The following is a 15,254-nucleotide window of genomic DNA, read 5'->3' on the forward strand; positions in this document are numbered from 1 at the left end:
GGGTTTCCATCCGGAACCGCCTGGCGTGCACATGTTTGTTGAGCAGCTTTAGATCCAGAACAGGACGGAACGAGCCGTCCTTTTTTGGAACCATAAAGAGATTGGAGTAAAACCCTCTCCCTTGTTCCTGAGGCGGTACAGGAACCACTACTCCTTCCGCTCTTAGGGAGTCCACCGCCTGCAGCAGGGCATCTGCTCGGTCTGGATGTGGGGAGGTTCTGAAGAACCGAGCTGGAGGACGAGAACTGAACTCGATTCTGTACCCGCGAGACAAAATGTCTGTCACCCACCGGTCTTTGACCTGTGACATCCAAATGACGGAAAAGCGGGAGAGCCTGCCCCCGACCGGAGATGCGGAGGGGGGGAGCTGGAAGTCATGAGGTAGCCGCTTTGGAAGCGGTTCCTCCATTTGCTTTCTTGGGGCGCGCGTGAGCCCGCCAGGAATCTGAGCTTCTTTGCGTCCTCTGAGTCCCTTTGGACGAGGAGAATTGTGTCTTGCCCGAACCTCGAAAGGACTGAAACTTCTGCTGCCATCTTTTCTGCTGAGGTTTGCTTGATCTGGGCTGGGGCAAAGAAGAGTCTTTACCCTTGGACTGTTTAATGATGTCAGCCAATGGCTCGCCAAACAGTCTATCTCTAGATAAAGGCAGGCTGGTTAAACATTTTTTGGAACCAGCATCTGCTTTCCAGTCCTTTAACCACAAGGCTCTGCGCAAAACTACCGAATTGGCGGACGCCATTGAGGTGCGGCTGGTAGATTCTAGGACCGCATTGATAGCGTAAGACGCAAACGCGGACATCTGCGAGGTAAGGGACGCCACTTGCGGCACCGCTGGATGTAAGATAGCATCCACTTTTGCTAACCCTGCTGAAATAGCTTGGAGTGCCCATACGGCTGCGAATGCTGGAGCAAACGACGCGCCGATAGCTTCATAGACAGATTTTAACCAGAGGTCCATCTGTCTGTCATTGGCATCCTTAAGTGAAGCGCCATCCTCCACTGCAACTATGGATCTAGCTGCAAGTTTGGAAATCGGGGGGTCAACTTTTGGACACTGGGTCCAGCGCTTGACCACATCAGGGGGGAAAGGAAAACGTGTATCCTTAGAACGTTTAGAGAAACGCCTTTCTGGATGAGCGTCGTGTTTCTGGATTGACTCTCTGAAGTCAGAGTGATCCAAGAAAGCACTTAATTTACGCTTGGGATAGAGAAAACGAAACTTCTCCTGCTCTGCAGCTGCCTCCTCTGCTGAAGGAGCTGGGGGAGAAATATCTAACAGTCTATTGATGGCTGAGATAAGATCGTTTACCATGGCGTCCCCATCCGGGGTATCCAGATTGAGAGGGGTTCCAGGATAAGACTCCTGATCACTCTCATCAGACGCATCACAGAGCGACTGATTGCGCTGAGACCCTGAGCAGTGTGATGACGTTGAGGGTCTTTCCCAGCGAGCTCGCTTAGGGTGGCTGGGGCTATCATCTGAGTCATAATACTCAGCCTGTGAAGCCGGGGACCCCCTTGCAGTCTGGACTAATTCCAACTGAGGGGGATTAGAGGACAGAGACCTCGCCGTGTCCATAGACTGAGCCCCAGGCATGGATTGCAAAGTTTCAAGGATTTTTGCCATAGTCACAGACATATTATCAGCAAAAACTGCAAAGTCTGTCCCTGACACCGGGGCAGGACTTACAGGCTTCTCAGCCTGGGTCACTATCTCTCCTGACTCCGGCTGGCGAAGCAGCACCGGATCTGAGCATTGCACACAATGGGGGTCCTTGGAGCCTGCTGGTAGAGCAGCCCCACATGCAGCACACGCAGTGTACACAGCCCTAGCCTTGGCAGCCTTGCGTTTTGTGGATGACATGTTGCTGCCTCCTCAGAGCGATCTGGGTATACAGCCAGGAAGCGACCTCACAGTGCAAGCAATAAGGAAATATATATATGTCCAGTGACACAGTACACTAATACACACTGAGGCACTAGAGGGGCCAGCTGAAAAGCCGCTTACCGCCCGCTTAAGAGCGGGTGTGTGATCTCCAAAGCCCCCTAGTCCAGGTCTCCCAGAGCCTTGCGTCCTTCCTCCAGCCAGACATGCATGTAATGGCTGCCGGCGTCCTGAGAGAGGAGGGGGGGCGGGCCCTGGGCGTTCCTGACTAAGAGCGGGAAGCCTGCTTCCCTCTGTGCCTAGTGAGAGGGCTGGAGCATGTAAATCAGGCTCCAGCCCTCGTCGCTGCCGTGAAACAGCGTCTCTCCCCTACCCTGATTGACAGGGTGGGGGCGGGAACGAATCGGAGCTGCCGGCGTCCTAGGCCGCAAAAGCCGGGGACTAGATTTATAAACGCCACCGCCGTAAAAGCGCGGTCGGCGTGTCCCCGGCGAACTAAAAGTCACAGCAGCGCCGCCGGTCCAGCGGGGGTCGGCGCTGCGTTCCCACAACACAGAAAAAAGTCCCCCAGTAAACTGTAGGAACACTAGCTCTAGCGTTACGGTCCCCGGCGCACTACAACACCCAGCCAGCCCGGAGTGTGTCTGTGCCTGCCGGGGACACAGAGTACCTGTATGATGCAGGGCCTTGTCCCTGATGGTACTCCTGCTCGGCATCCACCAGGTGCTATGGGTCTGTGGATGGAGCCCGGCGTCAGAGCTTTGAGGCCGGCAGGATCCCACTTCCACAGAGCCCTACAAGGGGATGTGGAAGGAAAACAGCATGTGGGGCTCCAGCCCCTGTACCAGCAATAGGTACCTCAACCTTACAACACCATCCACGGGTGAGAAGGGAGCATGCTGGGAACCCTATATGGGCCCTCTTTTCTTCCATCCGAAATAGTCAGCAGCTACTGCTGACTAAAATCTGTGGAGCTATGCATGGAATGTCTGACCTCCTTCGCACAAAGCTTGAAAACTGGAGTCCCCGTGATACCACGGGGGGGGTATAGCCAGAAGGGGAGGGGCCTTGCACTTTTTAGTGTAGTGCTTTGTGTGGCCTCCGGAGGGCAGTAGCTATACCCCAATCGTCTGGGTCTCCCAATAGAGCGCTGAAGAAAAAAACCCTGAATTCTGACATTTTGGTGGGAATGTTTTTTGTGTACATTTTGTAGTAAAATGACCCCGCAATATGTCTCATCAGTACGATTACGGCAATACCAAACATGTCACGTTGTATTTATTAATTTAGTGGTGAAAAAAAGATCTGAAGTTTGCAAAAGTTTATGGACCTTTGTGATGGCTTATTTTTGTGGGGCGAGTTGATGTTTTAATTAAGTATTGATACCATTATGGGATAGATATGACGTTTTGATCACTTGTTAAAGCATTTTTTGTGTTATGGCAGTGACCAAATACACGTAATTTTGGCTTTCCTTAAAGGGAACCTGTCATCAGAAATTTAGCTTGAAACCTAAGAGTTTCCCCCTCTGCAGCTCCTGGGCTGTATTCTAGCAGGTTCCTGTACTTTTTGTGGCCCCTTTTAAACCAAATTAAATACTTTATAAACTTGTACCTTTTGCTATGTAAATTTTGTAAATCGTCCATGGGGGCGGGCTCTCTGCTGACCGTTGCTGTTCCTCCAGCAGATTTACGTCGCCCCCCAAAGCTGAATTTCATATCTCAGGACGCCGCCCCTGGGCGCCCGTGGTCCCGCTCATGCGCTGTGCAACTGTAGCGGGACTGTGCACTGTGTGCACGTGTGACCGCTGGTGACGTTTTGCGCAGGCACGAGGTTATGGGCGGCTCTGTGAGTGTCATCAGCAAGTGCCGCCCATAACCTCGTGACCGCACTTTCCCCTCTTCCTCCAGCGTTCTGCGCAAGCGCTTGCTGGCCAGATGACCCGACGTCACCTCTTTCCCATCTTGCCCTGCTGCAGGGTAAGATGGGAAGGAGGTGACGTCGGGTCATTTGGCCAGCAAGCGCTTGCGCAGAACGCTGGAGGCAGTGGGGACAGCGCGTCCACGAGATTATGGGCGGGCACTTGCTATGCAATCACAGCGCCGCCGATAATCTCGTGCTTGTGACAAGTCACCAGCGATCCTGGCGTGGGCGGCACCTCGGGCGCAGTCGGTGGTGTCCTGATGGATGAAATGGAGCGTGGGGGGACGGCGTCAATGTGCAGGAGGGACAGCAACGGTCACCAGAGAGCCCGCCCCCATGGACGATTTACAAAATTTACATAGCAAAAGGTACAAGTTTATAAAGTATTTAATTTGGTTTAAAAGGGGGCACAAAAAGTACAGGAACCTGCTAGAATGCAGCCCAGGAGCTGCAGAGGGGGAAACTCTTAGGTTTCAAGCTAAATTTCTGATGACAGGTTCCTTTTAACCCCTTTACGACCGCCGATACGCCTTTTAACGGCGGCATATTAGGGTACTTTTTCCGATCCGCCGCTTTTTAACGGCGGTCGGAAAAAAGGGTCTGGCGCCCCCAGAGTCAGAAAATTTCCGGGGTCTCAGCTGCCGGGGGTAGCTGAGACCCTGGAGATCATGATTCGGGCCGGTTTTTCCGGTCCCCAGTCACGTGATGACCGGTATACACCGTATACCGATCATCAAGTTATAGTAAATGACCGCGCCGGTAAAAAATGATTTATCTCCCATCTGGCATGATCAAACATGCCAGATGGGAGATAAATCTTTTTCCCGGTTCCCTCCGGTCCCCTCGGTATCCCCAAAGTGCCCCCCCCCGACCCCCAACCCCCTCCCGAAAATCCAAGATGGCCGCGCGCACCGCCGAGCACAGCAGCGCGCCGGCCGCATTTACACTGTTCCTATGGTTTCTGTCGTATGTGCCATAACACATACGACAGAAACCTGCTGCCCAGGCCCCGCCGGGTCCCCCCTACCCCCCCCTGGTGTTCCCCGGTGTCATACATACCTGTCGGAGCGCTGATCCCCCGCGGCCCCCTCCTCCGGCTCCTTCTCAGCAGACGCCGGTCACATGTGCCGAGCAGCTGTCAGCTTCCTGTGTTCAGAGACGCTGGCTGCTGCTCGCACACTGCAGCTGTGACCCGGGGAGAGTGGGTGCAGATTCTTTGCACCCACTCTCCTCAAATGGAGGGTCTGCCCTACTATAAAATGGGGGATACGTTCCCTGAACGTGTCCCCCATATTCTAGAAGGTCCAGAGTCGACGTGGGACGTCCAAATGGATTATAGTGGATTTTTTTTTTCTTTTCAATAAATTGGTCAATCAGGGAATGTTTTGGGGAGTGTTTTTTCAAATAAATTTTTTTTGTTGTCAATTTTTTTTTTTATTACTGTCAATTAGTTATGTCGGGTATCTGATAGACGCCGTGACATAACTAATTGCTGGGCTTGATGCCAGGTGACATTACACACCTGGTATCAACCCCATTCATTACCCCGTTAGCCAACGCACCAGGGCGCGGGATGAGCTGGGGCGAAGCGCCAGAATTGGCGCATCTAATGGATGCGCCACTTCTGGGGCGGCTGCGGCCTGCTATTTTTAGGCTGGGAAGAGTCCAATAACCATGGCTCTTCCCATCCTGAGAATACCAGACCCCAGCTGTCAGCTTCACCTTGGCTGGTGATCTAATTTGGGGGGACCCCACGTTTGGTTTTTTTTTTTAATTATTTATTTATAAATAATTAAAAAAAAAAAAACAGCTTGGGGAGCCCTCCAAATTGATCACCAGACAAGATGAAGCTGTCAGCTGTGGTTTGCAGGCTACAGCTGTCTGCTTTACCCTAGCTGGCTATCAAAAATAAAGGGGACCCCACGTCATTTATTTTAATTCTTTTTTTTTTTTTTGGGCTAAATACAAGGCTAGGCATCCTTTAGTGTCACATGAAAGGCACTAAAGGGCGCCAGCTTAGAATATGAAGGGGGGTGGGACGTTATATATGTTTGACATCTATCCATTCATCCATTGTAGCATTTTACGCTGTGTGCCCACAATCAGGGTTTGCAACGTTTTGGGCGCAGAGTGTTTTCCCTGCGTCCATAACGCTGCGTTGTGCAGTAGAAGCACAGTGGCAGGATTTTTAGAAATCCCGTGCCCACTGTGTTTCTTTTCTCCGCAGCATAAACCGACCTGTGGCGCAGCTTCCCGAGCCTCAGCATGTCAATTTATGCTGTGGAGATGAGTGTTCTTTGCAGGTAGAATAGAACTAAAGTCCACAGCAGCCTGAACCCAAATCGTGGGCATGGGCAGCTACGTTCTCCCGTGGACAACACTCACATTTCTGCAGGAGGCTGACACTGGGTACTAGACGCCGTGTCGCTGGATCATGGCCACATAGCCTAAAGGCTACTTTACACGCTGCGATATCGGTCCCGATATCGCTAGCGTGGGTACCCGCCCCCATCTGTTGTGCGACACGGGCAAATCGCTGCCCGTGCCGCACAACATCGCGCAGACGCGTCACACATACTTACCTGCCCGGCGACGTCGCTGTGACCGGCGAACCGCCTCCTTTCTAAGGGGGCGGTCCGTGTGGCGTCACAGTGACGTCACTGAGCGGCCGCCCAATAGAAGCGGAGGGGCGGAGATGAGTGGCCGGAACATCCCGCACACCTCCTTCCTTCCTCATAGCGGCCGGGAGGCAGGTAAGGAGAGGTTCCTCGTTCCTGCGGCGTCACACATAGCGATGTGTGCTGCCGCAGGAGCGACGAAGTACATCGTTACTGCTGCAGTAACGATAATCGAGAATGGACCCCCATGTCACCGATGAGCGATTTTGCACGTTTTTGCAACGATGCAAAATCGCTCATCTGTGTCACACGCAACAGCATCGCTAATGCAGCCGGATGTGCGTCACCAATTCCGTGACCCTAACGACTCCGCATTAGCGAAGCCCCCTTAACAGTGAGAAATTTGTTGCTACAGCAACATTTTTGTGAAGTACCTGTGGATTCAAAATGCTTACTATACTCCTGAATAAAATCCTTGAGGGGTCCAGTTTCCAAAGTGAGGTCACTTGTGGGGGGTTTCTGATGTATAGGTGCCCAAGGGGCCCTGCTAATGTGACATGGTGCGCGCAATTTACTTCAACTTTTCCAAAATTCAAATGGTACTCCTTCCATTCCAAGCCCTCACATTTATCCAAACAAAGGTTTTTGGCCACATGTGGGGTATCCCTGCGCTCACAAGAAATTAGATAACAACCTGTGGGGTACACGTTTTGTTGTTGCCTCTTGAAAAAGTGAAAAATGTGTCGCTAAATTAACATTTTTGTGAAAAAAATGAAAATTTCAATATGGCAACCTAAGCTTATCAAATTCTGTGAAGTATTCGTGGATTCAAAATGCTCAATATACACCTAGATTAAAGCCTTGAGGGGTCTTATTTCCAGAATGGGGTCACTTGTGGTGGACCTCCACTGCTTAGGCACCTCAGGGGCTCTCCTAATGCAACATGGCGTCCGCTATTGATTCCAGCCAATTTTGCAGTCAAATTGCACTCCTTCTCTTCTGAGCCCTGTAGTGTGCCCAAACAGTTGATTTCCACCACATACAAGATATCAACAAACTCAGGAGAAATTGCGCAATAAATTTCATGGTGATTTTTTTCCTGTTACCCTTGTGAAAAAAAAGCTACCTGGTTGAAGTAACAATTTTGTGGTAAAATTTTATTTTTTTATTTTCATGGCTCAACGTTATAAACTTCTGTAAAGCTCCTGGGGGTTCAGGGTACTCACCAAACATCTAGACAAATTCCTTGAGGGGCCTAGTTTCCAATATGGGGTCACTTGTGGTGTTTTTTTGCTGTTTACGTACCTTAGGGGTCCTCCAAATGCGACATGGTGCCCGCAATCTTTTTCAGCCAAATTTCCTTTCCAAAATTCAAATATTGCTCCTTCCGTTCCAAGCCCTCCCATTTCTCCAAACAAAGGTTTCAGACCACAAGTGAGGTATCACCGCGCTCATAAAAAAGTGGGTAACAAACATTGGGGTCAAATTTTTGGAATTACCTCTTGAAAAAGTGAAAAAATTGATGCTAAAGCAACATTTTTGAGAAAAAAATGAAAATTTTCAATGTGACAACGTAACGTTATCAAAATCTGTGAAGTACCTGTGGATCCAAAATGCTCACTATACCCCTAGATAGAAGCCTTAAGGGGTCTAGTTTCCAAAATGGTGTCACTTGTGAGGGGTTTCTGCTGTTTAGGTACCTTAGCGGACCTGTAAATGCAACATGGTGCCCGCAATCTATTTCAGCCAAATTTGCTTTCCAAAATTCAAATATTGCTCCTTCTGTTCCGAGCCCTCCCATTTGTCCAAACAAAGGTTTCTGACCACATGTGGGGTATTGGCGCGTTCATAAGAAAGTGGGTAACAAGTTTTGGGGTTCATTTTGTTGTGTTATTTCTTCTAAAAGTGAATAAATTTGGGGTAGAGCAACATTTTAGGTAAAATTTTATTTTTTGCTTTTTTTCATTCCACTTTTCTTTAGTTCCTGTGAAGCACCTGAAGGGTTAATAAACTTCTTGGATGTGGTTTTGAGTACTTTGAGGGGTGCTGTTTTGAGAATGGTGTCACTTTTGGGTATTTTCTGTCACCCAGGCCTCTCAAAGTCACTTCAAATGTGATGTGGTCCCTAAAAAAATGGTTTTGTGAATTTTGTTGAAAAAATGGGAAATTGCAGATGAACTTTGACCCCTTCTAACTTCCTAACCCCAAAACATTTTGTTTCAGAAATTGCACTAATGTAAAGTAGACATGTGGGAAATGTTATTTATTAACAGTTTTGTGTGACATAACTCTATTTTCAAAATTTTCATCAAATTTCCGATTTTTTTCACAAATAAAAGCAAAAAATATCGTTCTAAATTTATAACTATCATGAAGTACAATATGTCACGAAAAAACAATGTCAGAATCACTGGGATCCGTTGAAGCGTTCCAGAGTTATGACCTCATAAAGTGACACTGGTCAGAATTGCAAAAAATGGCCTGGGCATTAAGTACAAAACTGGCTTCGTCCTTAAGGGGTTAATAGAGATAAAGCTGTTTTTCTTTGTACCATTTTTGGGCACATAATATTTTTTTGATCGCTTTCTATTCCGATTTTTGAGATGACGGGAAGAAATAAATAGGATTCCTTTTATCTTATATATAATAAATGCCTTTATCTTATTACACATCTCATAGCTTCTATGACTGCCATTTACTACCTAAGTCCCAGTGCGCACACTGCGTTTTTTGCCGTAGATTTGCCACGGTTTTTGCTGCAGAATGGGTGCAGTTTTTCATAAAGTTCATGCAGTCTTGCCCCAGCAAAGTCTATGAGAAATCCAAAATACTGTGCGCACGTTGCTTTTTTTTCCCTAAAGGTTTTTCTGCAGAATTTCTGCAGAACAAAGACTGAGCATGTCACTTCTTTTCTGCGTTTTTCCCTGTATTGAGTGTTAAAAAACCGCAGGGACAATACCGCAGGCAAAAACGTGGTAAATCCGCAGCAAAACCTCAAGTGGTTTTGGTGCGGATTTTCCATGGGTAGGTGCGGTATTCTGCCAGAAGGTGCGTCTTTTGCTGGAGAAACAAATCCGCAGTGTGGATGGTAATAATTAACTCAGTTAATTATTGTAGGCTTCACATCAATTCCAGGGACACTGAGTGCACATGTGCTCCTGAACTGACCCACTTTCTCCCTGCCCACGACACCACGTGACCGCAGTGCGTTCCATGCCGTGGACTAGGGAGTACATACAGCTGGATCACGACCTGGATCCATGCACCGTCCCGGGCTGAGCGTCCCACGTGACTCTTATGTGTCACTACCCGATCGGCCGCTCCACACATTTAATGACCCCCTTGTCTCCTACCCTGATACGCCCCTGAAGAAGCTGGGTGAAACGCACGTCGGGGTGAAGGGACACAGAACACACACCCTTTCATCTGTATGAGCTAATTCCACAACTTCTTTTGTGCACTTTGGAAACGATAATACAATACTGGCACCTTATATTTATGGACTTCGCACCTTATACTGCACTAGTACCCAGTGATTTGAAAGTCTTTGTTTTGACTGATTGTCGTGTTTTATAGTAGGTTTGGGATCTTTTAAGTGTTTCTAAGGCTTCATATATTGTAGGTGATCATTCGTCACATGTACAGCATTGATCTGGGCAATAGTCACCATATACAGACTTTTGTATTTCTCTGCTCCTATGTGTCCGTCATTGTGAGGCAACGGCCGCCTTTTAAAGGGAACCTGTCACTGGTTTTTCGGCATATAAGCTGCGGCCACCACCAGTGGGCTCTTATATACAGCATTCTAACATGCTGTATATAAGAGCCCAGGCCGCTGTGTAGAACATAAAAAACACTTTATAATACTCACCTAAGGGGCGTTGCGGTGGAGTTGGGCCATATGGGCGTCTCCGTTGTCCGGTGCCGCCTCTTTCGGCCAGCTTCGTCCTCCTTCAGTAGCCGGGGTGCATGACGTGTCCTACGTCATCCACACAGGCCGGTATTGAGGTTCTGCGCAGGGGCACTTTGATCTGACCTGAGCAGGGCAGATCTAAGTATTGTAGTGCGCCTGTGCGGGTGCGGCGAGTCTGTATGACGTAGGACGCTTCATGCACCCAGGCTTCAGAAAGAGGACGACGATGGCTGAAGGAGGCGGCGCCAGCACCGGAGACGCCCATATGGCCCAACTCCATTGCAGTGCGACCGTTAGGTGAGAATTATAAAGTGTTTTTTATGTTCTACACAGCGGCCAGGGCTCTTATATACAGCATGTTAGAATGCTGTATATAAGAGGCCACTGGTGGTGGCCGCAGCTTATATGCCGAAAAACCAGTGACAGCTTCCCTTTAATATCATTATTTTGATTAATAAACACATACACAATTTTTTATAATGCAACCTTGGAGTCACTTCCTTTTGGATAGGGATTACCATACACTCATGTGTATACATCACATAGGCTAGGAGTATAGAGTGTGGCCTCGGGTATATATAGTATACAGCACTGTGCATATACTAATACCACATACAGAGCACTCGCCCGACGCCGGGTCTAGACCTTCCATAACCCCTGCTTACAGAATGGAGGAAGTGCGCAGTAAGAAATGGAGGAGCACAGCCCTTCTCAGCACAGCCCTTCTCAGCACAGCCCTCCTCACCGCAGCCGCCCCGTCTTCTAACTTACCCTCCTCACGTTATCACACATCTTCGGTTTATGCGCAGTGACCGTCTACTGTGCACAGATAAGCGCAGATCCCGAGGAGAAGTCTCTGCCCCAGCGGTGGAGATGCTCTTATCACAGACGCCGTCGCAGTTTCCCGCCTCACTTGGCAGAGCAGGAACAACAGGAAGTAGCAGCTCAGAGTGTAGAATGGATGTGTACTTGTTAGGACCTCCCTGCAACGCCTCCATTCTACATAGTGGGGCCACTGAGGGGAGGCTCCTCCCAGTCCCTACAGCGCCGCCATTCTAGATAGATAGTGGAGCCTCTGAGGAGAGGAATACAGGCTGGAGAGAGGCTCATGTGTTCACAATGAGGAAGACCTATTTCAGGCCTCCATTCTACACACATAGTGGTGAGGGGAGCAGAGCTGCTGAGGGGAGGATCTCACAGCAGTCTCTGCAATGTACACAGCCAATTGGTGACTAAAATGGAGGAGATTCCAGGAGCTCATGGAGACTCCATTGTAGTCTACAGGCTGGAGAGAGGCTCATGTGTTCACAATGAGGAAGACATATTACAGGCCTCCATTCTACACACATAGTGGTGAGGAGAGTGGAGCTGCAATGTACACTGGACACGTTCTCCAAAATGGCCTATTTCACCCCGCTGTCTGGCTTTCCTTTGCACTTTGCACAGCACATCTTTTGGCTGCACAATCTACCACATCACATCGTGTTCGACAAAAGTGTTCAATTTATGTCCCTGTTCTGGACGGCCACCTGTAAGTTGCTAAATATCACCTTAGAAATGTGATTGAACAGCCATGTATTAACAAGTGAAATACTTTATTAAATAGGTGAAGTGACAGAGTGTTGCACAAACAAGCAGGGGGCACATTCCATAAGGTAAAAACAATGTTTGGATAACATCAGTGTTTAAATAGATAAACACAGTGTGATATACCCCAATGTATAACGCCAACCAGTCTTAACCATGTAATGAAAATTCACATAGGGAGAAATATAATCAAGGCAGAATAGTAATGGATAATTCCATGAGTAAGGCCTGTTTCACACGTCAGTGATTCTGGTACGTTTGTGCATTTTTTTAAACGTACCAGAATCACTGACATACACAGACCCATTATAATGAATGGGTCTGCTCACACATCAGTGATTTTTCACTGCACGTGTCTCCGTGCGGCATACCCGCGTGTCCGTGATTGCCGCACGGAGACATGTCCATTTTTTTCTGGCAGCACTGATGTCCCACGGACCATGCAGTGGTGTGGTCCGTGAAACACGTGCCAGAAAAAAACGTGCTTTTAAAATAAAAATCATTTTTACTCACCCGGCTCCAGCGATGTCCTCTGCAGCCTGTGCGGCTTGCTGCTTCTCAGCCGGCTCATTACTGTCGCGCATATTCATGATGCACGACACAGCCGACCCGGAAGCAGCTGCTGCGGGGGTCAGCGCCGGCCGGATGCTGCACCGCGGGAGCGATCAGCACCATGGAGAGCGGGAGCGCGCACAGGTGAATTCATCTCTAAGTGCAATCACAGGCCACGGAGAACGGAGCCCGGATTGCACTGAGACAACCCACGTGTGCCGTAATTCACGGGACATGTGCGTGTTTTACACGCCAGTGAAAAACAGTGTTTTTCACTGACGTGTGAAACGGGCCTTAAGGACAGAAATAAACTGAAAGCTCACCTATGTTAGACAAGGTTGGAAATTAGCAGGAATGGTGTCCAACCCAACGTCCGTTTCGGCTAGCGAGCCTTCGTCAGAGGCCCGTGTCATGAAGGGAGAGGGGAGTATAAAAAGGGGCATCACCCAATCAGGTCCCAGCGTGCAGAACTGTGACACATCCGTCGTCCCGGCAACGGGAATGCCACTCGCCCGCCATGTCATACCCCATGTAACCGCCCCTATCACATGACCACCATGGGACCATACAGATCACATGGCGATCACGCGACCAAGTATCACATGGAGCATAAAGATACAGCAGTACGATGGCGCACACGTACCAGGGCGGGAGACGCATGTGTACCGCACACCGGAAGCAAAAGGGAGCCAAACCAGATATAGAAAAACAGCCGCACTGAGGCTAAGCAAGGAACAGACGTAGATAGTATTTGAACAATAAAGCAAAGATACAACATCAAGACCTCTAATAGCAGAATATATGTATATAAGCAAAATTGCCTCCCCATATGGGGGAAAGATATAATTAGGGACACTTGTGTATAATGTAATTATAACACTGAAAATAATACAATCAGTGCATTAATACAAAAATGTATACTAAATATTAATAAATAGTAAAAAATAGATAGTAGAAAATATATTATAAAATATTATACAATAACTACATTGCCATAGGTAGAAAGATATAAATCCTAATAGCTGTCACACTCCCGGTGTCCCGGCACCGCCCCTTACCCACTGATCCGGTCATGCCATCACGGCACCGCTCCTTACTCACTGATCCAGTCTCACCGTCACGGCATCACTCCTTACCCACTGATCCGGTCCACGTGCCCACCGGTCCACGTGCCCACCGGTCACGGCTGCCGCTCCCGCTCGTGCTCTCCTGCATCCTGTTCCTGGTCTCTTGAGTCTGATTCTGATTCTTAGGCACATGCTTGTGTATAGGGCGGGGCCGCGCCCACTCACCTTGTCTTATAGGTCCAGCACTCCTGAAACAGGATATGGATGAGACAGGTGCAGAGTATATAAGACTCCCCTTTCCATGTGGGCGGCGCCTGATCAACGTGTTTCTGTAAGCTAGGTGTTCAGGTCTCCTAGTGCCTTGCCTCTCTCTAACCCTGTGTCTTCCACAGAGCCAGCCCTGCTACCTTAACCTGGTCCTGACTGCGGATTGCCCAGGAAGTCCTCCGGTGACTGTCGGCTGTGAATCCCATCATCTGCCTTCAGCCTGAACCTGTCTCCGATCCCCGACTTCACCTGGTGTCCTCTGCCCTCACGTCCAGCAGGATCCAGATCCCGCCTGATGTTTCTACCCGGTACCTGAACCTGGTCTCCGTCATCTGCATTGCCTCCAGGAACTCGGTGACTCTAGAGACATCTTTCTACCAGTCCCCTGAAGGCCGCTGACCCAGTATCACTAGTGCTCCGGCTACCGTGCATCTAGGTCCTCTGGTGGGGTGATCGGACAGTCCCTGTACAGGGGTTAGCTCCGGGTTGCCTCATTGGAGGAGTCCGGTGCACGGCCCAGTGGATCCACCACCAGGACATAACAATAGCTATTCACAAATTATTGTGATCATGATATTCACCAGAAATTTTTAACACAAAATATTGAGAAAAAGAAGAAAAAGAAGAGTATGTACCAAAAAGAATAAGGAAAGAACAAAATAAATGTGAAAAATATCTATAATTTTTATTGGCAATTACAAAAATATATAGACATGAAAAAAATGTATGTGTTTAAAAACTTGGAAAAATGGATGGGTACAGAGAAAAGGGGCACGAGGTGTAATAAGCATATAAAAATGCAGGAAAAATATAGGTAGCATGCACAAAAACAATTGTGCAACCCTTGCAGATAAACAAGCTCAGAAGTTAAAAGGGACCTATATGTTAAAATATAAATAACCACTATCAAAAGATATAAAAGTGTACTGTGGATAAAAAGAGCAGATAAGGTCTTATCTGGTGGGATGTGACATACAACCAGGTAAATGTACTCACCTATATAAGTTGTGCCAGTCACAACTACTATACAGGCATGAAATGGCGTCTGCTGCAGCCCTGGAGAAAAGCATTGCAGAGATAGAGGGAAGAACCCGGGATTTGCCGTGCTGACATCAATTGTCAAGTTGTTGATTAATTTTCTTTTATTCAATCAGATCTACCGTATATGCCGGCGTATAAGACGACTGGGCGTATAAGACGACCCCCAACTTCTGCCCTAAAAATATAGAATTTGGGATATACTCACTGTATAAGACTACCCCCGTTCAGTATGCTTCAGTATGCTAAGAGCAGGGGGCCGCACTGTGTGAGGAGGTGTTTTTTTTACTGTCCAGTATAACCAATAGGATTAGTGCAGGGGCCAGCATGTAAGCTCTTCATTAATGTCCCTGCATGGATGCGAGGGGAATCTGGCGTTACTGCACTAATCCTATTGGTTATA

General features: G+C 48.5%; 1 protein-coding gene across 3 annotated transcripts in view; it reads right to left on the bottom strand.

The window, feature by feature from the left end:
• The window catches only part of LOC142289835 (uncharacterized), a 232,811-nt gene extending 217,954 nt beyond the window's left edge, over window positions 1-14,857 (bottom strand). For 2 of the 3 annotated variants that reach the window (XM_075333770.1, XM_075333762.1), the window contains exon 1: window positions 11,112-11,261. In XM_075333770.1, the coding sequence (XP_075189885.1) occupies window positions 11,112-11,132 (21 nt within the window). In that variant the 5' untranslated portion in view covers window positions 11,133-11,261. Of the gene's footprint in view, window positions 1-11,111; window positions 11,262-14,809 lie in introns of those variants that run through there. The other variant, XM_075333765.1, reaches the window with a different exon arrangement.
• Window positions 14,858-15,254: the final 397 nt, after the last annotated feature.

The sequence above is a fragment of the Anomaloglossus baeobatrachus genome, chromosome 2 (assembly GCF_048569485.1).
Source record: "Anomaloglossus baeobatrachus isolate aAnoBae1 chromosome 2, aAnoBae1.hap1, whole genome shotgun sequence".
In the NCBI taxonomy this organism is placed as follows: Eukaryota; Metazoa; Chordata; class Amphibia; order Anura; family Aromobatidae; genus Anomaloglossus; species Anomaloglossus baeobatrachus.